Source organism: Aythya fuligula, chromosome 1 (genome assembly GCF_009819795.1).
Source record: "Aythya fuligula isolate bAytFul2 chromosome 1, bAytFul2.pri, whole genome shotgun sequence".
Classification (NCBI taxonomy): Eukaryota; Metazoa; Chordata; class Aves; order Anseriformes; family Anatidae; genus Aythya; species Aythya fuligula.
Genome location: NC_045559.1, coordinates 38,215,276 through 38,238,565, shown reverse-complemented (window position 1 = coordinate 38,238,565; position 23,290 = coordinate 38,215,276). Strand labels below are relative to the sequence as shown.

Sequence of the window (23,290 nt, the reverse complement as noted above, 5' to 3'; positions counted from 1 at the left end):
CTATGTTTTCAGCTGTGTTAAACATCATCTGGATTGTAAACATCCCTTATTTCAAGTTGAAGAAGCAGTTCAGCTAAATAAAAAGATGATCATTGGCATTTTTATGTCTATCATCTTGAATTACACATAGAAGTGTAGAATTTAAAATTGCTACACATCTGAACGGTCAATTTCAGATGTTCACAGTTCAATAAATTCCATGAAGCTATTTTTTATTTTGCACTACACAGAAAAATAGGTTAAAACCTAGAAAGAAGAATAATTCAAAAAATTAATGACTTTTTTTTTGCTTGTATGGTAACTTCAGGTATTTTGAAACAGTTTGCACTACCAGAGGCAACTTAAGGAGAAAAATCAATCACATCAGGAGAAAGAAAACTATCCAAATGGTTCAGGTTTTTCTTCTTCCACTCTAAAGAAGAATTGTGCTTTTTCCACAAACAGTGCATATTCATGTTTGTTCAAGTCTGCAAGTTCAAGTACTAGTGATCATCTAATGAAATGTGTATCTAAAGTGGGAAAGTAGCAGATCAGAAGTAAGGTATGATCAGCTCTAAACCAAGCTTCTTCCAAGCTTTCCTTCTGTGATGAGTTCTTGAAGCATCTTTTTAGTAATATGAAATGCCACCAACCCCCCCATTGTACAAATGACAAATGATGTGTTTTGCTTGTTTGTTTTCTGAGGATTTCAAACCAAGATGACCAAACGTTACAGCCTACTGCAGAAAAAAAAACGTAAATTTCTCTCATAAAATTACTTGTCAGCAGCAAAAAGACTCTTCAACAAGTGCCTTAACCACTGTACAGCTTGATAGTTTTAATACTTCAATTTTTTTTTCCATTTTTCATTGTTGAAGAAATAATTTCACAATCTCAAATCAAAGTCAACACTGCAGTGAGGAGAGCTTTTCTACTTTATTACAAAGAGAAGAAGCCTTTATGTGGTCAGAAAATACAAGATTGATCTTTTTTTTTTTTTCTCTTCCTATGAAACGCTGCTGTTCAAACAGCCAGAGTGAATTGTCTCAGTTCACTTAAGTCCCATCACATTCACTTGGGTATGGATGTCCTTGGCTGCTGAAAATCTGGCCCTTTAGTGCACAGGGCGACAAAGTAGTCCCCTGACCAGCAGTTCCAGAATGTCCCGTTTTCATATATTGCATCCATGCACACCTCCTAAAAATGAGGTACAGCAGGGCAAACATTTTCCAAAATAGATGTCATATATATAATATATACACATTCGTACATACATACCTTTATTCATGTGATGTCCAAAAATTTAAAAAAAATGTACACATTTATTACAAAATCGTAACAAAGACTGGACAGTGTTTTGCTCATTCTGGAAAGATGAAGCTCAGTAATACACAACTCTGGAAACTAACCAGAGATTGTGGCAATATCTTTCTTCTAAACAGTCAGATATTCTTGCATTAAGCTTGGCGAAAACTGCCTTTCAAAAACAGAAGGGGAAGTAAAATGAAGGAAGCAAACCTTGCTCATCTTTCCAAATGAAATACGAGAAGGATCTTCACATAAAAATGCACAAACATTTTTATTACCAATAGTGCTACAATGAACAATGCAAATTTTGTTGTCTAATTTTTTGTCTTTTTTCTTTTTTTTTGTCTTTTTTCTTTTTTTTTTTTCCTCCTTTTTACATTTTGGAAAACTAAGTGGTAAACTTTTGTCAGTGTACTCGCTTGTCTTTACAGACCCAAGCTTGTCTGCTGGCAAAAAAATAAAACAAAAACAAAAATTCAGACCCTGCTCAAACTAAAGAAAAACAATTACAAATTTAGTTGTTGGGCAGCACATAATTAGTAAGGCAGGACCTCAAATGGTGACCCTTCGCATGAGCCAATTGCCAGATCCTCAAGGAATTAAAACCAGGATGCCTGAGCCACATCAGTTCTGCAGTTATGTTGAGTATTGTGCTGAGACAGCCATACCCCAAGAAAAGGGAAGTCTTTAGAAGGCTTGCTGAGCAGGGTTGTAGTTGAAGGTTGATGGCAGATGAGGCCTTTCTTCTAATTTGTCATATTCCAGATGGAACTCCTACAATTAAAAAGAAAAAAGAAAAAAAAAAAAGACAAAGCCAAATAAAACAACACATCATTTAACTGTAAAAAGCTGTTTGCTACAAGCCATGCTTGAACAGCACAAATACAGAAGAGATCAAGTCTTCATCTACCTTAAGGCAAAAAACTCATGATTTCTCTATCTGGGATTCTACATTTTAATTAGAAAAACTTTAACATCCTGAGCAATCACACCTGCAATGTATGGGCTCTTTCTCTCCTTTTAAAAATGAAACAATACGTTACTCTCGGAGCCTTTGGTATGATCACAAACAACCACACATATAGACATGTATACTCATAAAACACATACATACAATCATTGCATGAGCTGAATTATGAATAAAAGTGTACGTCTGAAATGTTGAAAGACAGAAGGAGTCTTACTTTGGATAATCTGAAGTTTTGAGATATTTTGTGGAACACTACCAGGCCCAAGCGTAAGTTAAACTAGCTAGATACAACGTTGTGAAACATGACCTAAAGTGCTAGGGACAAACTTCTGAAACCTACTTAAGCCAGAGTTGAACAAAATATTCCACCACGTTTCGTACTCAAAATTAAGCTTCAGACTTAGCCAACCCTCCTGCACTTGCTGAGTTCCTCGCTATTCTATCACAATTTCATGAGACATTCACCTGGCGTTTTATAAACAACCATATCAAATAGAAACCTTTCCCTATGTGTTCAGATGCCACACAAGCTACTGACGCATAAATAAGTAGCTTTAGTGTCTCACTGGCACAATCACCTGACTTTTGTCCGAGGGTGTCCGCATTGTGTAATTATAAAATCTCTCAGTGATCTAGCAGGAGTTTTTAATCAGACTACAGCAGTTACTACAAATCAGGCTGTAGCCAGCCCTGGTGTCTAAATGCCCCCTGATGACTACACTGAAAAAAAAAACAAAAACATTTTTTCCCCTCTGCGACCTTAATTTGTGCCCACAACCCTAATCAGTATGCTTTGACATGTGGTGCTCGTTACTTCATACATGCGAAAATGTACAAGGACTTACTGAAATCTTACATTTTCAGATCCTTTCAGCAGCTTAACTGTGTCTCCTCCCCATTTTATCTTCATTCAAGAAGCAGTGTAAGTGGAAGTTGCACAATTTTCTTTAAGGCTACTTCCTGTTAATTCAACAGCAGCTATACCTTGGGCACACACAGTCATTTATTCTGTCTAACTGCCTGGTGAACCTCAGCAGATCATCACCTGTATCTACAGAGAAAACTTATCCCACTCTTTTTATGCACCAGTAGAAACACTAAGAGTACCGAACAGATTACTACACTATTTAATCACTTGAGGGAGTGTTCTAAAGTATTGTAGTTTTTGCAGGTAGACGAACTAAGGAAAAAGTCAGTGCAAGATCAGAATTAACATCTAGGAAATCCAGCTCCCAGATCTCTCTTGCAAAAACAAGGTCTATCTAGCACAGAAGGTACACTGACCATGGTAATGAAATAAATCAGGGAAAAATGCTACGAAATCACTGTCTGTACTCCCCAGAGAATACTGTACCTAAACCTGGAAAATCCTAGCAAAGCCTATGTGAGGTTACAGCCATCTGCACTGAAGCGTTGCACGTCTACCTTGTTCTTGCTTCTCTGCTGTCTGCTCCAGACGGGTTTTTCTTTCCTTATTTTTTGCACTATGCCCTTTAAGTTACAGATACAGGTCAATTGCTTTTGACATTCCTGATTAAGACCATGTATCTGCTGGTGTGTGTTCTCCTCTTGTGCAAATCCATACCCATGTGCTGGTGCTGAAGAAATGCCTGCTCTCTCCTTTTGTCAGAGGCAAGATCAAGGCGTACAAATCTATGCAGGTATGAAGCTGGTTTATGTTGGGTGAGTCTTTAGTAAATCTGATATAATTTTATAATCGAAAAATACCTCGCAAACTTCTCTCCCATTCCTGGCTTCAAAGCTTTCATTGTGCACATAACCATGGAAGGGTCTGCGGATTACTAGCAATCTACTGTCAGCTGTTGGGGAATTGCTTCTTTATCAGAATTGTAAACAAAAGAAAGGGTTAATGATAAAAGCTTACATCGGTTACCCGAACCTTCACAGGCTCTGAAACACCCTTGAAATTACACATGGAAAAGACAGTACCAATTACCTAAAAAAGGGGATTTCCAAACTTACTGGGGTTGCATGCCACTGTTGGCAGTAGCTGCTCTGCGTGAGGTGTGTGTCTGAAGGAAATGCTCGGTAGCTTGAGCAGTGCTTTGTGTGCCACAAACAGAAAACCCTTCATTTAGAAGAAGGAATAGGATTTCCTACTGAAGTTGCTTTAGAAGTATGAGTTGATACTTCAAACTGCCATTGATTTTTAAAGTAAGAGGCTTAAAAGAGCCTTTTTCATTTGTATCCCTGCATCAGCAGTGCTGAAGCCCAATATCCAGCAGTGTTTAAGAATACCTAAAGTTATATCTGAGAATACCAAAAAAAAGAACTCATTCACCAAAATTTGTTGAAAACTAAAAGGTAATTATTTATTACATATAGAAAAATACTTATATTACATGTATTTTATGCTTTACTTTTGATTCCAGGGGCCACTATAGTTTAGGATGTGAACAGCAGCACTGATATTTTTGAATATAAACAGATACAAATAAGGTGTAGAAATGCCACTTATCCATGGACAAACATTTGCTAAATTGTTTTATTTTCCACATGGAAGTAATTATTAAAAATTAAATACCTTTTATTAACCAAGAATAATGACTAGTAAGTGCGTGTGGAAACTTCGAGCACATGTGCAACACTAAATAAGAAATTGTTCTGCGCAATGAAATCAATCACTTCTCGTGTCACTCTGAGAACTTATTTTGATGGCAAAGTTACATCAGCCTGCACATATACAAACGATAATAGAATACTAAAGATAAAAGAGAATTGGTTAAGGTGACCCATAGCATTAATAGAGTAAATCAAAACAAAGTTTGCTGAATAGGAAGTGTCCGAGCGTCCAGACAAAATATTCTGGACGGTGTAAATCCATCAAAGGAGATTGTTGACATTTCAAATGGGACCAGAAAAGCAGCATTTCTACTGGATTAAGGGTGGATGCAAAGACCCAAGGTTAAATTAGGGACTGAATTAAAATGCTATGGCACATTTCTATTATAAGAACAAATTTAACTTTCTAGCAATTATAGAAGTATGTAAATTAATATTGATCTTAAAATGATAGAAAGTAATTTAATACAGGCAGCAACCCTTACAAGCAAATAAACACTTGGAAATTTAATCTTCTCTCCCATAAAGAACTCCACGCGTTATAAATACAAAACCAAAGTAGAAGGTTTTAGATTTTTTTCCCTTTAACCAGGATTAATTCTCCTTACTTTTCAAAGGAGAACTTCCAGACAGTTCATACTGCAGACAATTTAAATCAGGATTTCAGTAAATGTGCAATTGTAGAAGGCATTTTTGGTCTCATATCCACTTCCCTTCCTCTCTCATTTGAGTGTCTTTCATGTCTCCTCAACAGCAGCAAACTACAAAGCCAAATCCTCAGTGAAAAATCAAAGTGTCTTTAACCATATTGTACTTTCCACATGCCCTAGGATGAAAAACCATATACAGAGACATATCTGTAGTCAGCATTTTCCTGGGTTTTGTTTGGCATTTAAGGTGAATTTGAAGTTAATTGTCATTCACATTTACAACCACGTATCAACGTGGAATTAATTAAAACTTAACAGTTTAGGAACTGTCTCCTTACTCAGCTATTTTGCTGCATTTCCTTCTTTTAGGAAATCGAATAGAACTAGGAATAGAAAACAAAGCCTATTCTTTAATATAAAAAAAATGTTTTTTTGAAAGAAGTTATGCAGTCTACCTTATTGGGCTTTGTTTTGACAGTATCTAGATTGTTTTTCCCAATCTGCTAAACTATGTTTTTTTTTTGCATTTTACAAACTTAGCTGTAAGATTTAGTAATATTATCCAAAGTAAACAGTTACATGTCACTGTATCAATTATAATGCAGTATAACTTTAAAAATTAAATGTTATTAATTTGTAGATAAATACGTAGGCTAATAATTGCACAATGTAGCTTCTGCAAAGCATAAGACATTAAAATCTGTTGCCCTATATTTGAGCACATACATTAAACAGCAGATGAATTGATAAAGCACCTTGAAAAATAATTTAATTTGCACATATAAATAAGAGAGAGTAATTTACCAGAAATAATTCTTGACTGACTGCTTCAAAAGAGCACTAATTAAACCACTAAAAGAGCAGTCACTCTTATGGCCTTCTAAGGAACGAATATTCCCAGTACTCACTAATAATATAGCTGTTACAGTAAAAAACTGCAATTTATCAGAATTCTCTTTTTTCCCATCTTCTCATATTTTTAATTTCCTGAAACATTAATAACTCCTGTGTTTGTTAGAAAAAATTACTTGGCCATATTTCCCCTCGCTTTAAAGGTCATCAAATATTGCCGCTCTTCTTGTATTATTCCTCTTAGGAAATGTCAATTCGAGAAATTATTATCAGAGGTATCATCATTACCATAGAAAGCCAAGAACACACTTGACGTACATTTATAGAAGTTCTTATTTCCTTATCATAGATGGCAGTCTCACAAAATTACTTCCAATAAGTGATTCTTTTTCCACGTAACAACATACCAATTTTTCCTCAAATCCTCTTCTAGCTTCCTACGATCAATACCCAACTCGTCTGGTGCACTTTGCACCAAACTAAAATCGAAAATACAAAATAACATTCCATTTCCAATTGTTATATTGAGAAATGTGCAAGCATAGAAGAAAAGATACTGGAATTGATATGGATATTGGAAAGAAATCACGTTTCCTGTTAGCTTACTGCAGCAGGTGAAAGACTAGAAAATTATATCCCTCCCCTTACTAGCTGTCAGTTGCTTTTTAATGTTAGGAAAACTATTTTCAGCATGGAAAATAAAGAGAAGAGAATCTGTATAGATCTCGGGCAAAATCATTTAGAGAATAACAATGTTTTGTGTACCTGTGTCACCACTACCTCCATGAATGCCTACTATATGAAGCAAGCTTGACTTTTTAACAGAGGAAGGGATGTAGAGGGCCAAAGAACAACTCAAGCACTGGCTGCTGAATTTCAGGACAGCTCTTACAAATCCAAATACAGAAAATACCATCTTCAAAAGCAGCACTTAAGCATCAAGTAGCTGCTTGGTACGTTTGCTACAGGTAGAGAAAGAAGCCACGCTAAGGGGTTACTATCCTTATACAATGGGCACCACTTCCATCTAATAGAAGAAATTTTTTGTTTCCAGATATGGTAAAAACTCAATCTGATCCTCTGCGTAGGTACCTACATGAGGCTCTTATTGTTCTTTAATAAACAGAACGTATTAAGTTGACTCCAAAGAAGCAATCTGTTCTTTCAAAAAGTAACTACTTCCTCTCTGAATATCTAAAGTAATAACAAAATAGTTTTAAACAGTGCCTTAGGAAACCTAAGTTTTACTTAGGGTATACCAAACAACAAGTAAATAATTAAAAAAAAAATAAAATTTTGCTTTTGTTTGTGTTCTCCTTTGAGGTGAGCAATGTCTGCTTAAAGGTCTTGGAATCACCTTGCACATACCCCCAAAAAGTTAAATAGGCAAGGCTGGGGCTATTAAAACCTTCCATTTGGAAATCTTAGCTTTGTTATGACCACTGGAAAAGTAGCAGAGACAACAAATCACATGTGCAAATGGATTGAAGAGCTCCCCACATCGTTTGAAACAATTAAAATGTAAATTTCTCAAGGGGTTGTACAGACTAAGAGAATTTATTGGGTGAAAAGAGATCCTACCTAGTTAATCTCTAGATGATGGCAAACTTCAACATACTGGGTAGGAAGAAATTTAATGCACTTAATGGAACAGGAATACTCAAGTGTAACCCATTCAATTTAAAGTTGATGTCTGAAAACACATCAACCAACGCACAAACAATTCAATGGAATATTTCATCATCTCAAAGCATGTAGATGCGATTTTATCACAGGAACGAAATGCTTTATCAGAGAGCAATGCAGAAGATAGGCTCCAGGTGAAAAGATTTCAATTTAAAAAAAAAAAAGACCTGAACATGCAGAACCACAATGCATAGTTCCAACATGTAGGAATCCCATCTGATGATTTCAAGGCTTCAAGATTAATTTAGTCTGGTTAGTGAATGACAATACTCCTGATCACTCAAAAAATGTTCTGGCACGTATCCTCATTAGAAAAATATTTGCTTTTGTGGAGTAAAGAAATCACAGAAATCGTGATCCAGCAAGGAAAAGACACTGTACAAGATTGCTTTAAAAGTTTGAAGATATTAAAATACTGAAAAAGAATTATCTTTGGGGGAAGGTGGAGAAAATCAAGCACAATTCCATACAATGCAAGTAAATGGTGAACATTATGGACAATATTTATGATCAGAAAGAAACAAATTATCACAAGTGGAAAAGGGAGAAGACCGTTGTTCTTTAGTGTTTTTTTAATGCCTCTTGGCCTAGAATACAGAAAACAATCATGAAAAATACACCTCCTCCCTAAAAGAAGTGATCTATTTCAAAATACTTGGACGTTCAAACAACAGAGCACCAAAGTCCTATGTTATGCTCAAGGATAGACAATATCCGGAAAACAAATATACAAAAAAGCCTCCTCCCATACCAAGCACCTATTTTTTTTAATTTATTTTTTTATTTTTTTTTACTTCCAAAGCGTGATATGGTAGCTTCCTATCCAATTTTCTAAAGAAAAATAATAAAGTATTTATTTGCATGCATAATTTCTAAAATGCCAAGTAATCCTTTATATTCTATAATTTTGTAGTTGGGGAAAAAAAAAAAAAAGCTTTCAATCTCAACATATTTTACAATGAAAATGACAAGTTCTAGCTCCTTGTACTTCCCAATGAAATCAGGACATGGAGAGAAGCTCCTCCTTCTCTACAATCAAGCCATTTGTTTTAGGCAATCTTTGTTCTTGCACACATCAGAAATTAAGATGATGAACTTAAACGATAGGAGGATGATAGGAGGTTAAAAAAAAACAACCACAGACTTTTGGGAGGAGCTTGGGTTTCTGTCCGTCTAAAAATACATGGTTGAGAGACTTAAAATATCCTCACAAGGGAAAAGAGGTACCTTAGCTACTTTCCTCCAGTTAAGACAGTCAAAGAAGTAATATGTTCCCCTCTCGTATGTATTGGTTTTCATTGTTGGCTCCATGCCGGGTGCCCTGGTGATCCATACTCGTTCTTCTTTGTGGTATCTCCAATCTCGGTTAAATCTTTTATTTTCAATAGGAAGGAAAAAATATTATTTAGTATTAGTTCAATTCGACCTCATAAACTAATTTTTTTTTTTGTAAAGTTTAAATCAAAATTATACAATGCATTTAAAATCAAAACAATATTTCTAAGATATCGCTATACCTGCTATCTCACACCTCTTCCATACAATTATTACACGTCAACCTAATCACACATGAAACTTCAAGAAGTTCAAGCAACAAACTCTTTTTATGCTAACTTATTGGTTTTCATTTTGCTAAAGATGGCTAATTTCAATGTTTAACAACTACTGGCATCTGCATACCACTTTTTCACGTTGTTTTATAAGAATACCAAATGTATGAGATAGACATTTGATTTCCACTATACGAATAAAAAAAGGTACAAAATGGAACCAATGTTGGAGGAGGTATTTTAAAAAAGAATTCCAGTTTTAGATTGTCTAAGCTTCTGTTTTCCATGTCTTCTGTTTTATTACACATACTACTTCATTACTGCAATAGATTAAATCAAATAAGACTGACAAAATAGTTTGAACGTACAGCTCTACTGCTGCTAATAGCTGTAATACATCTCCTCCATTCATGTAATAGAGATAAAACAGGAGATCTTCTCCATATCGGCCAAGTTTTATTGCAGCCAGCTGCAAAAGATTGAAGAAAATGAGGATGAAAAATCACAATAGATAAAAGTTTAAAGACATTACTATCCCACTTAAATAACACAAGGATACATCCAGAATGTGCTTCCACCCTAAGTGTGTTGCAAACAATAATCTAACACAGCAAGAGTAGCAGTTATTAGAACAATCATTTCTTCTTCACTTTGTTAACCTTTCCAACTAACAGGATACAGTAGGAAAATAAATAGAAAGAATGAATCAGCAAGATAGAATTTTAGCTCTGTACCTGTGCCCATCATCTACTTTTTTATTCTTATTTTTTTAAACCATTTGAATGTATTTGCTCACTTTACACTATATTAAGTACCACCACTACAATTTCTTACCATATTTCACAATAATCCCTCTTAAGGAACTACAGTACTTGAAAGAAAACATACCTAACAAAAATTCCTATTCAAATATACATGGGAAGCAACAGATAAACGTAAGAATATCTCGATTCACAATTCTGATCTTATCTCAAGAAGAAATGTCTCATTTTAATATGGCATCTGAATATTATTACAGTATATGGTTTATAACAAACTTGTTTTTTGCATGAAGGGAAGAGTTGTAAAAACATAATGCATTTGTTAACTAAGCATGCCCATTCTCAGTTTTATTTTCCCTTTTTCTACGGTGGAATGGGTACATGATACATATAATTAACTGGTTAACGCATCACTGATCTTAAAAAGATTGAGAACATCCATAAAATGCACTGATTTTGAAGAACATTACCTATCTGAAAGAAAATTCAGAAAATTACTGGTAATAAACAAACAAAAAAATATGCACACACACACACACGTACTCACCTTATCCCTAATGTGAATGTTAGTTAAGTATTCAGATGGAACATGGAAGTCTAAAAGAGAATCGGAATTGATGCAACTATTAAGACATGTAAATGAATATAATTTGCAAATATTAATATTGAACTGAATAGTCATTTCTCTCTTACCTATGTCTTGAGGTCGACAAGGTGATGATGCCCAGGGTGATGCAAATTTGGGATAAAGATTTCTGAAGAAAAAGAAAAATAGGAATTTACTATTTTTTTTTTAATGTAATAAACATACCACACAACCAACATCACTACACCTGGGGTGAGAAGTAAGGAGAGGGGGAAACTTCCAGCCCATTTTCCTAGAATAGCAATGTTTATTCATTTTTTTTAATATGGTTAATATGGTATTTTTCAATAAAGGTTGCATTTAAACTTCCTTAGGAATCTACAGGGCCAAGATTTCCTTCCTAATCTATCATTCCTTACTTATCATTCCAACTTCAGTGCCAGGGATCCCGGCCCTTTTTAGGGACCCATTTTTACCTGGTGTTTTAACTTGATCAGGAACAGTTCATTTATTTCTCCGACCACAAAAACGCACTGAACCCCATGCACAATATTAAAATAAATTTATGAAGACGTAATATTTTGCTTTCAAATAGATTTTACTAACATGTCATTAAAGTCATTAGTTCAATAAAGAGAATATTATGAATCTTCTAACTCTGCTACAATGACTGATGTACCACGGAATGGAGTTTTCCAATTAACAGGTAAAGGACTGAAAAAAGGACCAAGTAAAATACACTTTTGGCGTGCAGCTGCAATGTGCTTTGACTTATCCACAACTGCAGGCTATTATTGCATGTTGTGGAAATGAAACTTGTGTATGGTACGCTCTATTAAATCTTTGCTTCCTTCTTGTCAAAGGCTTAATAGTTGCTACAAAATAGCTGAAGCCTACAAAACTACCTGAGCAAAACCAACTCCCAGCTGAGCTACATGGGCCAAAAACTACACTGATAAAACTGTGTTAATCTTGTTCTAGGTTAACTAATCTTCGTGTTAGCTAAAGCTTGTGCTATAGAATTTGAAGGAGTGAAATTTGCAGATGTTGAAAATCACTAAAATATTCTGCAGGAAGCCTAGAGAGGCACTGCCCAAGAAGAGGAGTTTCCTGCAGCTCCATCACATCATGCATGCCCTAGAGATCTCATTTCCTAGGGTAAAGAATCCAGGATTGTTACAGACTCCAACTGCACTTAATACAATAAAAACTGCAGGGTCTGTGCACAGCGTTCCCTATGTGACATAAATAAAACTATACTAATTTAACATTTTTTAAGGAGGTATTGGACAGCATACAACCTATTTGATTAACATTTCAGAGTGCTTCTGAAAATGAGTGAACTACTACATGATCTCTAAAGAATTAAATGAAGTACTGCCATTTGTATTTTCAGTTTTGCTCATGCAGAATATTAATTTGTCTTAAGGAATGAAAAGCATTTCTCTTCACAAAGAAATCAGGACTGCACAGGCAATACATAACCATTCTTTCAACAACTGAATTGAGTGTTAACCTACCTGTACAGAAAACATTTATAGAACTAGGAGTTACAGGGGTTAATTCAAATAAAAATATATACAGAATTCTAGAATTGTGTTTCTAAAAGCACATTTATAAGTGTTTAAGTGGTATAGGTGGCTCTAACATCAGAAGTACGTCATAAGGCAGAAAAAAAATCCAAAAAACATGTAAAGCTTTTAGTTTTTCAAATGACAATTTGTTAACCAAACAAAGGATGTCTAACGTAAGAACATTTTCTAGAAATTATCATTGTTAAAAGTTATACCTCTAGAAAGAAATATGCAATTCAACGCCAATAATTTCAAGATAGCAAAGATCAGGAGCCATTTTTCCTGTGACTTCCCTCTCACCTTGATATCCCCATTCATGTCTTCCCTAAACTCACATATCCAGGGTGCAGCTGTGCATAAATTTATGAAACACAAACCGTGTATGTATGCTGTTAGGCCTTTGTTTATATATATATTATACAGAAACCCTAGGATGCACATACTACACTGCCAAAAAGCCTAATACAATGACAATCTCTGCTGAAATAAAACATCACAACTCTTTATCCAAGGCAACTAAGTATCTTGTTTTGTTTGTTGTTTTTTTTTTTTTTTTTCTCCCACAATTTGTGCAATTGCACAAATATGATCTCAGTGAAAGCTTGTAGCTGCACTACCATGGAAGTAAGGTAAGTGACTGAGTTCTGCTTTTTATTTGCCAAAAAAATGAAAAAATCCATTTACATAATTTAACACAGTAAATCAGGATACGGAAAGATTTTAGCAAAGGATATGGTAAGCACTAGGTGTGCTTCCTACCACTTGTATCTTCATAGATTAAAATAAGTCAGCAGCCTATAGTCTCCCTCAGAGACTCCCTCAAAGAGAAAGGTAAAAAATTCTTCAAGACTCTAAAAGAGTCATGACAGCACAGTCTTAGCTGAAAGGGTACCAGAAATTCAATTTATCTCACACAACTGCAGTCCCCAAGACAGGCATTTTTCCCGAAACTGATCATCTAAGTTCCATCTGTAACAGGTAGAGAAAAAGAAGCACTCTAGGCTGGTGATTCACCTTACTATCTTAAGAACTTCTCTTACCATCGTGCAGTCACCAATTGCTTTTCTCTCCACTGCCTCTAAAGGAAGCCTGGATGACTAAACTTAGGTGAACTGAATGACTGGAACTATAACACTACATTTTCATCTTTGGTGCAGAGTAAACACTGTAAATGTACTAATATTTACCCCAAAATTAATGACATCTAAATGCAGGTATCCTCAAGGAATAGTATTATTTGAAAAATAATGTATACATGAAATTTATTAACAATACACTGTTGTCAATTCCTTGAAGAAAGTCCTGAAGGAGTTAGGAGAATAAACAAAGCCACTAGGTTTATTGAAAGCTTGCAAAACAAGATCTCAGTATGCCTTGAAGCACAATTCTCTTGTTTATAAAAGTTTTATTTTACTGTCATTACATTTTCAAATTTCATTTGGCAAAATATCTTGTGGGTTTGATACTTATGTGAGCTAAGTGAGCCTATTATTATGAATGACAGCATAATAAAAACAAAACTGAAGAGAGTACTAAAAACCAGAAACTTACTCAGGAGAGTTGAGATTGAGACCTAGTGTTGTTAAATCACTTCCTAATGCAAGATGTACCATTCCTGGATCTGTCTCTGCTGCCCTGATGAATGTTAACAAGCCAATCATTCCAAACTGGTCCGTCACCATCCCTTGAGGAATGTTGGTAACCCGACCTGGGCAAGAAGAACAAATTAATTTTCTCCTTTCAAGAAGGGGAGAGATCAACATGATGTTCTAAAGGATTGCCAAAACCTCTGAAGAGGACAAAGTGGAACAATACGTACCGTCAGGTAACACCTGGATCCCTTTTTTCTGCTGGTTGTTGTTTTGCGTAGTTGAACTTTTATCTCCAGGAAACTTGGGCCCATCTGTGCTGGATGATGTTTTGCCTGATGTATTCAAATTCTATTAAAAATAATTGGTAGAGTTGGTATGATGGAAACAATCCAGAATGGAAAGACTGGTTAACTGTATCTTTTGGTCAGGAGCTCTGAACAGTAGAACATCAGGTCACTCTAACATATTAGGCACTAAAATGGAACAAAGCTGAAACTCCTGTGTTCTGCTGACAAACCTTATGAAATATTCAACACTTCCTAAAATATACCTCCCATTCAAAAAGGGCTATTAATGAGCCTATAGCTTGCAATATAAAAGGATAAGAAAATATTTTACACCTGTGTTTGAATACACAATGGATATCCCAAGTGCCTGTGGTTAGCAAGTATTTTGGACTCATCACATCATGTATTTTTCCGACAGTCTTGCTCCTGCAGTCCATTACACTCCACAATGTAGCAATAAACAGTAACTGAAGCCAATTTCAGGTGCAAACAACATACAGTTGGCACCTTTGCAACTATCAAGAAAGAGATGTAAACACTGTCTGGCAAGAAAACTCTCCCTGCTCTCCAGGAGCTCATATACTGACAAAAGGCATTTTCCATAACCCTGATTTCTTATTCTTTAATGTGCTTTAGAACAACTCTGCAGTAATACAGTATAATCACATCTACTCCCTTTTTCCTCACTGTATTCAACTCTAAGCATATCAGAATGTTTTCCATACCATAAAACTGGTGACAAAATTTGCGGACCAGGCTTCCCACCTGGTCCCCACCTTTTCTGAAGTCACATTTTTCAGTTTTCACAGGAGTTTGTAGTTGCATATAATATCTACTTATCGGTACTTTTGGCACCCTGATTAACATATTTTTGCAATTATAAACGATAAAACAATTGTAAACTAGAACATTTTGTTAAATTCGGTAGAACACTGTTCTCTGCCACCCAAATTTTAGTGTATTTACCTTTCATTTGTAATAAAAAGAAATTATTACACATTTTTCAGAGTACATAGTGAAAAAAACACAGTAATTGCAGCAATATTTAAGATATAATGTATCCAACTAGTCTACAACATACCCATGAATGCAGTGGTCTCTATTAAGAGAGCTTGTTCCCTGTGCTTTCATTTTCCCATCAAGACTTTTACCTTGACTAGATATTGTAACACCTAATATTTAAAGGATTTGACAGCTTTGAAAAAAGATGTTATAATGTGTAAATTACTACTACTGATGAGAGGCCTCAACGGTGAAAAATGAACTGGAATTGGTAGAAAAGGAAGTTATAAACTGCTCAACTTAAAAGAAGTTTATGTCAGTTATTGAAAACAAGTTTCTTGCAAGTTCCTCCCTGTCGAGCCCCGCTCCAAATACAAAAGGATACACAGAACTCTTATGAAGCTAAGACAGCAAGGTTACAGTGACTGTTGGAACAAAAGATCTTCCTGAGAAATACTATCTACATGGCCACAGATGAAAACCTGCTTATTTAAGATTTCTCGTTAATTTAGGGGAGCAAATTTGAAACTCTTATAAATTTCCACTGTGAATTCCACTAAGATTCCACTGTGCCTTTTGTAACATAGCCATCACGAAAAGCACAAACACTTGAAATAAGAGCAGCTTCATGGTTTACTTACAGATTTATTGTCATCGTTACTTGATGTTGGGTCTTTGTAGCTGGAGCCTGGTAATGCTGGAAAATCTTCATTGTGTATTGAAAAGTCCTGGGACTGCTCACTTGCTGGTTTTGTTACCATTCCAACTATCACCAAAATGAAAGCAGGAATAACATTAAATGACTGCTAAGAAAAGAATTTTCTGCTGTTGATCTTGCTTACTGCACATTTTCATTACGTGCACGTTGTACAGCAGCAATGACTTTCAAAGAAAACGGGTAAAACAAAACAAAGCATATTCGTTTACAACATCCACACAGATTAGACTAAAGCCTCTATTTAAGTGTGAGCTGAGAAACACTCTGGGTTAAATTCATAGACAAATTCACTGCTTTAAGAACGAAGCCCAAAACTTTTACCACAAAAAGCACCTATTTTGCATCTCTAAATAATTAAACAATCTTTACAGGCATTATTATAATGGTGTTTAAGGAAATCTACTGATGGAGGAAGGATGTACAGCCTTCGTGATTGCACATTTTTCCTCTATCCCCTAATTGTATGTAGAATTTCCTAGCATAATCTCTTTAGAAGCAGGTATTCTTAAGACGATGCCCAGCTGACTTGCAACAGAACATATCACCAATGAAATACTTGCCTGTGACATAAGACCGACTCCTACTTTCAGTATGAAAACTGAAAGCATTTAGCCTGCAACTCTCAGTGCTCTGACCCTAATTTAAAAAAAGTAGGCCAGTCACATTGGAACATGGATTCTGACTACTGAAAAGCAACATTTTTTCTATGCCAGTTCAAAACCAAACCAACCAAACAAACAAAAAACCCACACCAGGCACCCAAGGGCAAATACTCATTGCTGAGATAAGTGATACAGTGACTTGTTTGCAAACTACACGACGAGTAAGCAATGGCAGAGGGAAGTCCAGGGCCTGTTTTTCAGTATCTCTTAATAGATGGGTAAGATCTAAAATGGTTCAGCAGCTGACAATATGTGTGACTTTGTCTAGTATTCTTAAGTTAAAGGTCAAAGCTCCTTTAAGAAAAAAGAGTTAATCTTGTTTCTGCTGTAACCCCTTTTAATCCAGAGTTACTACAATTTTCTCCAGTGGGTGAGTAGAATAATGAATTAACTCTATTGCATTTTTTCCTTCTACATAAAAAGCGTTTGAAGGCTTATTTTCTTGAATAAGATAAGCATGACGAAATTATGCCTCTGCTCAGAGTTTCAAACCTTTTTCTTCACCACAACCAAAAGCACTCTCCACTTTTTGTTGGTGGAGACAGCGTCCAGTGCATCTCATATCCCTGTGTCTTAATTTTTTCTACGACACCTATCCCCTGCACTTAGCAGATGCTGAAGGAAACTTTTCAGACAGACTTTTATTGCCTGGTTCACCACACAGTCACGCAAACAGGTATGGTAGCACCAAAATGGGGAAATGCTGTAAGCAGAGGAGCAAGTGGTTATTTTTTTTTATTATTATTTTTTTTAATGCAGCAATGCTGCTAAATGTTAAACCCGAGACCCACGCTCCAAGTACACCTGCGTGGACCTCTCTCCTACTTTCCATCACTTTTCCAAGTAGAGGCTTCTCTTGAGGAAAGAGAAAATCGTGTGTAAGCTACGAGCCATATTAGCTCTCCACTTTCAGTATGACTTTCCAGAGCCTTTATTTGGGGAGTGACTGTTGCCTGTGTTCAGGAGCACTTCAGTTTAACTTGTTTAGCTGTTTCTCACAGCTATCTTAAGCAGAGGGCCTTGGTTACACCCAATCCATGAGGCTACTTTCTCCTGATAACGCAGTATCTATTATTTCTCTCCAATTAAAATTGGAGCTATCTCCTAAAAACACTAGCTTTTTTTAGATGGAAAAGACTTAGGTATTTTTAGTTGGAAATTTGACAAGTGTCACGAAAATAAGTTATAAATGCAACTTTTCAGAGCAGCTGATGCAACATGCATGTCAAAGTCTACTAAAGCAGTAACAAAAAAAAGTTTTGGCCTTCATGCTAAACTTACCTAAATTTTTTCCAGACCCAAATAGCAAGATTTGTATCCACCCTTAAGTTTTTCCTTTTATTATTTTTTAAGCTGTTCAGCAAGAGTTATATAAGACACAGATTTGGAATCTGACTGATAATAGTTGATGCTTACAGGCTATTTTTTTTGAAATCTGATTCTCATAAGAGTGACAGTGAACAGTGCTAGAGCAAGTACTATCAATAAACAATGAAAGTAAATGGTATGATTATAACTGCTACAAAAATATCTCTAATAATTATTATTTCTAAAACATACTATTCAGAATTCAACAGGTTTTGTATGCATGCAACTAGAAAACAACCTATTGCTCAAGACATTTCTTGAGGTTGAGCAGCTTTAGAGTTACCAAACAGACTGAAAACCCCAGCAGCCTCTATTGGTGGTGAATCTAAAACAAGTTAAGTCCTAATACTTCCAAAAAAAATGAGGGAAATCTCCAGTCATAGAGATATACTGATGGTTTATTTCAAAAAAAAAAAAAATCAGACTTTGGAGATGGCATTTTAGAAAAGGCTACCCATTGTCTTAAAACCCACAAAAGATGAAACAAGCAAATACATATTTCATTCAAAGAGTTTTCAAATATATAACCTTACCATAGGGAGCCCTTCCAGCTAAAGGGTTTATTAATGGAGTTGGATTGCCACTTCCTTCCCTTCTGTTTCTGTCTGCTAGCGCTGGAAAATCTGAGAGGTCCAGTCCTGTCACATTTTCACTTCCATCTATAATAAAAGCAGGCATTTTAAATTTCCATATTTATTTTTTTTACTCAAGGACTTCATTATACGCAATATAAATGTTAGATATAATTTCTTCTTTCAAATTCAACTTTTTTCTTACTATAATTATCACAAATAAATACAACTTCTGTGTTACGGGACTAGGTGAAAGAGCATCAAGTTTTTATTTAAACAATATCAAGTCTGTAGGATTTAGTAACAAGGTTTGCTCATTTTGAATTAAAAACTGAATGTGTAAAATCCAGGCAGACTAGCAAAACCACAGGACTCAGATAAGTAGCCCATTTAAAACGTAAGGAGCCGTCAAGGAAAGATTTCAGAGAAGATAATAACCCATATCAGCAACAGCATCAAGGAGCTCTTTTTTCCTTAGGAAAGGTAAGACACGATAAAGCTCAAGCAGGTACGGTGCCAACACAGGACAAGTAACATGGGAAACATTTTTGTAATGGCGAACACACGACATGGGCAAGGTGAGCAGGGCAGCTCCGTGGAGATATCAGAAGGTGCCGGGGACACCAAACCCCTCGGCTGAGCCTTCCGTGCTGTGACATCAGCGGTGCCCCCGGGTGGGTGGCCACCAACAAACTGCAGCACCCATGAGCCTATGGCACCATCGAGCAGGAGCATCTCCCTCTCTCAAATCATTAAAATCAGGTGAGAATGTAATTTCCTGGGAAAAATCACAACTGAAACAACTGATTGAAAGGATCACTTCATAAAGCAGCTGCTCAAAAGGAGTTTGAGGTCTCTAAAAGCGCTGTCCTGCTGTGTTTATCCTCTGTAATGCTTTCATAGGAACGTGAATCTTTTCTTCTCTGATTTCCTTTCTGATTCCGTAGGTTATTTTGGATTTGTAGCCAACCAGGTGTAACTTATAGTCACGTGAGGTACAGTGAGTATCTGCTCACAATCCATTGGCATGAAGTAGTGACACTGGGTGTCATAACACTGCTCTTATGTTGCGTTACGCCATGAGAAAAAACAAACCAACCATTAATACACTTGTATCTCCACTGAATCTTCAAACTAAAATAACAAAATACTTTTCCCACATTAACGTCAGGGTTACAGACTCTGCTGAAGATCACAGTGTTATTTTGTAAGGGCAGCGCTTCTGTGCAACAACTGCACTCCAAGTACTTCCAACCAGCCTTATCCAATAATAAATAAATAAATCTTTCTGCTGTACTTCAAAATCAGCATAAATGTGAGTAAACTCACCTGTTCCATTAAAAATGTTACTTGATAAGGAGTTATTCATTCCGAACGCCTGATTTCTGTTCATCCCAAATCCAGACATACTGTGAAAAAAAAAATCCAAGAAGTCAGAGAAAAAGGTATTGAGGCTTCCTAATTCCCAGCTGAAGGCATTATGGAAAAAAGCCTAAGACACTTAAATTATTTCAGCTAAAGCAACACCTACTAGCCTAAACTCATTTTTTAATTACTTTCCTTTATACTTTTGAAATTTCTGAGCAAGCACTGCTGAATCAATACAACCAGAAATGACTTCAAAACTTGATTTTTTTCAATAGCCACAATATCTTAGATATCTGTCAACCAACAAACTATGACAAACGTGATCATTACTGAAAAATTTCACGCTGAAAAACAAAACAGCAGGAAATAAACTAGCAAAAAGTCAGACTAAAGTATTCGCTTGCAGGTGGTAAGCTGGATCACAGAAGTGATCAAGTTCATAAAGACTCAATTAAAAGCTGGAAGTTATTATGTGCAATCACCACAATGTACACACGGCAGTATCAGGAACACTGGTGTGGTTTCTGCCACACAAGGACACCGGTTAAAATGAAGTTTCATACAGTCAAGCAAAAATGTTTGAAGACATCTAAGAATTAGATAGGTCTGACAAACAATCCGCTCCATCCTATGCAAGCTGAAGATGTTGAGAAGTTACAAGGTAGCCCAGAACTGAGTGAAATTTGGAATTTCTGCCCTATGGGAAACCCTAACACTCACTTCTCCCTGTAACAGGACGTAAGTTGATATTTTAGAAGTTTCCGTGCATAAAAGTGCCAAATGTTTTCCTAGTGGAAATTTTATCCATATGAGTTTTTCGCAATTCCAAATCTGCAGCATTTAATTTCAATTTGCAATAACCCTAAATGCTTCAATTTGGGCAGAGACATCAAGAAAGGGAACAGTTAGTCAGGAATGGTCCTATCCTGCTTTGCTCCAGCAAGATGGTGCATTTTTTTTTGAAGGATAAAGGACATTATCCTATCCATTTTGAAGGACATCCAGATCTCTGACATTTCATGCACTGGAAGGAATACATTGCTGGTATCCTCTGTGAATCTTAGACCTAGTGAGAGCACCAACTGGACACAATTTGATCTTGAGGGTATATAATCTAGCTTGATAGCAGACCATGTTTCTCATACAAGGTTTTTTTGTTTTTAAGGCAATTAGAAATAACCAGGTCAAGAATTTAAAGGGTAAGAAAGGGGTTAGGCCACAAGATGCGTACTTCCCTACAATTATTTGCAAACTGTTTGTTAACCCGCATCATCTCAGCTTCCAACATCTTTTACTGATAGCACTAAGAAAGGCAAAGTGAAGTATTTTATGTATTCAAAGTATTAAAAACATTCGTTGCTCCAACTAAGGCATTAATTCACAAAATACTTCATGGAAGTCACATAACTCATGCACATCTCACTAGGGAACAAACTTTTTGCTCCCTCCAAGTATCATTTCACCATTTAATCAAATTAACCATTGGATATATACTATTTTGACACTTGCAGACTAATAAATTGTGGAATAAGAACTTGTCATTGTTCCAGTGATATGTCCTTCTCTACTTGTAAAAGCTGTAGCAGCATTAACATGAACTATACAATGCAAACAGTGAAAGATGAGGATTTTAATTCAAACGCTCCTACACACTAGGATTTCATTATCTTTGTCCTACAGCTGGATGTTGTTTAAACAAGTACTTCCTCTATATACTTATCAATCCCCAAATTCATTATCCTCTTCATGTAGTTTTCAAATATATTACCATTTCAAACTTTTGTGATGCTCAAGTTTCAAAAATATCTTAAAATATAAAATTATCTTCTGAAATTATCATTTCCTTTGCTTGCTGCTACATTACAGGAAAGAAAAGGCAAAATGCAAAGTCTTCTCATGCTCCAAGAACACAAACTACTACCACCAAATCTCTATTACTTTGATTAAGAGAAGTTTTATTTAATGCCTATATCATAATGCAAAGCTCCAAAACTGAACAGATTGGCCAAGTTTCAGATAACTTTGACATTCATTTTTCTTCATCTGTTTTGAAAAATTCTAGATTGGGTAAGAGGTAGCATCTGACTGTAACGAGCACGTTTGTGCTCAGTGTAGCAGTCAGGCCCGCAGGTAGGACCTAAAGTGAGAAAAAGGAAGAAACTGAGAGCACAGGGATCACGAGGCTGGGGAATGAAACCTGGAAAATGGTCAGTTGTGTGAAGCTGTGACTACGTGATATGTAATTAGAATCAACACACTTTTTACTACAATGTAATCAATATAAATTAAGCATAACCATACCAACAAATCATAGTTTAAAGCCCAGTGATTTCTGATGCCAGAATCTTGCCCAAAGATAGAAAAAAAGATTGAGAAATTTCTAGCAGCAAATGAACACCAAATCCTTAAATGAGTGGTAAACCACTGCTCTCCATGTTATTCCAGAATTCAAAGAAGTAAAATACAATGTCCCTATTGTGTCCAACTCAGTTAACAATTCTTCCAGAATAACTATTATTGTTATTGTTAAGTAGTTATTCTGTATTATGTCTTGCCTTACTTCTTCCCAAACTCATAGATGAATAGTCTTAAAATGGAAGGATATACACAAAAATCAGGGTATGTTTCCAGAACAAACTCAGGAACCCAATAGAAACATCACATATTTTGTGTAAGTAGTGGTAGAAATTCAAAAGTCAGAAACAGAATTTAGCTGAAAGGCCTCAAAAAGTCTGTACGAGTATTAAAAGCAGCTTCAAAGCTTACTACTGACTGGAACACACAAAGCAGCACTTTCAAGTTTTCTTCTGATGGATAAGAATCAGACTTTGAGAGGAGTACTAAAGAATGAGGATGTCCATCCATGGCTGTAGAGGGATGGTCTGACCAAACAGCCTTACCTGTTCACAGTAAAAGGTTGTCGAGAGGGTTGCTGCTTTGGCATACATATTATGCTTGGAGAGCTTCTGTTGGGGCTGCCTAACCCTGAACTGCTCATGCTGTTTGTCCTGCTGGGAATTCCAATGCCCTGACCAACCTGGGAGTGGTTCATCATATTCCTAGGATTCATAGGCAATATCCCCCTGAAAGAGAAAAACCATCCATAGAGATGAATCTATACAATACTATTTGGTTACTCATTTAAATTACTAACATAGGATGGACTTCGAGCTGTTGCAACTTAATTTATGCTTAGATCAACACAGCTTGTTTGGGTTACTC

General features: G+C 35.9%; 1 protein-coding gene across 3 annotated transcripts in view; it reads right to left on the bottom strand.

The window, feature by feature from the left end:
* Positions 1-896: 896 nt before the first annotated feature.
* Positions 897-23,290, bottom strand: part of CNOT2 (CCR4-NOT transcription complex subunit 2) — an 85,658-nt gene continuing 63,264 nt past the window's right edge. For all 3 annotated transcript variants that reach the window (XM_032193712.1, XM_032193703.1, XM_032193721.1), the window contains 11 exons: positions 22,969-23,151; positions 20,030-20,109; positions 18,662-18,787; positions 16,022-16,146; positions 14,319-14,439; positions 14,051-14,207; positions 11,033-11,094; positions 10,887-10,936; positions 9,947-10,047; positions 9,256-9,400; positions 897-2,061 (listed from right to left, as the gene is read on the bottom strand). In XM_032193712.1, coding sequence (XP_032049603.1) covers positions 1,975-2,061; positions 9,256-9,400; positions 9,947-10,047; positions 10,887-10,936; positions 11,033-11,094; positions 14,051-14,207; positions 14,319-14,439; positions 16,022-16,146; positions 18,662-18,787; positions 20,030-20,109; positions 22,969-23,151 — 1,237 coding nt within the window. In that variant the 3' untranslated portion in view covers positions 897-1,974. The remainder of the gene's footprint in view (positions 2,062-9,255; positions 9,401-9,946; positions 10,048-10,886; positions 10,937-11,032; positions 11,095-14,050; positions 14,208-14,318; positions 14,440-16,021; positions 16,147-18,661; positions 18,788-20,029; positions 20,110-22,968; positions 23,152-23,290) is intronic.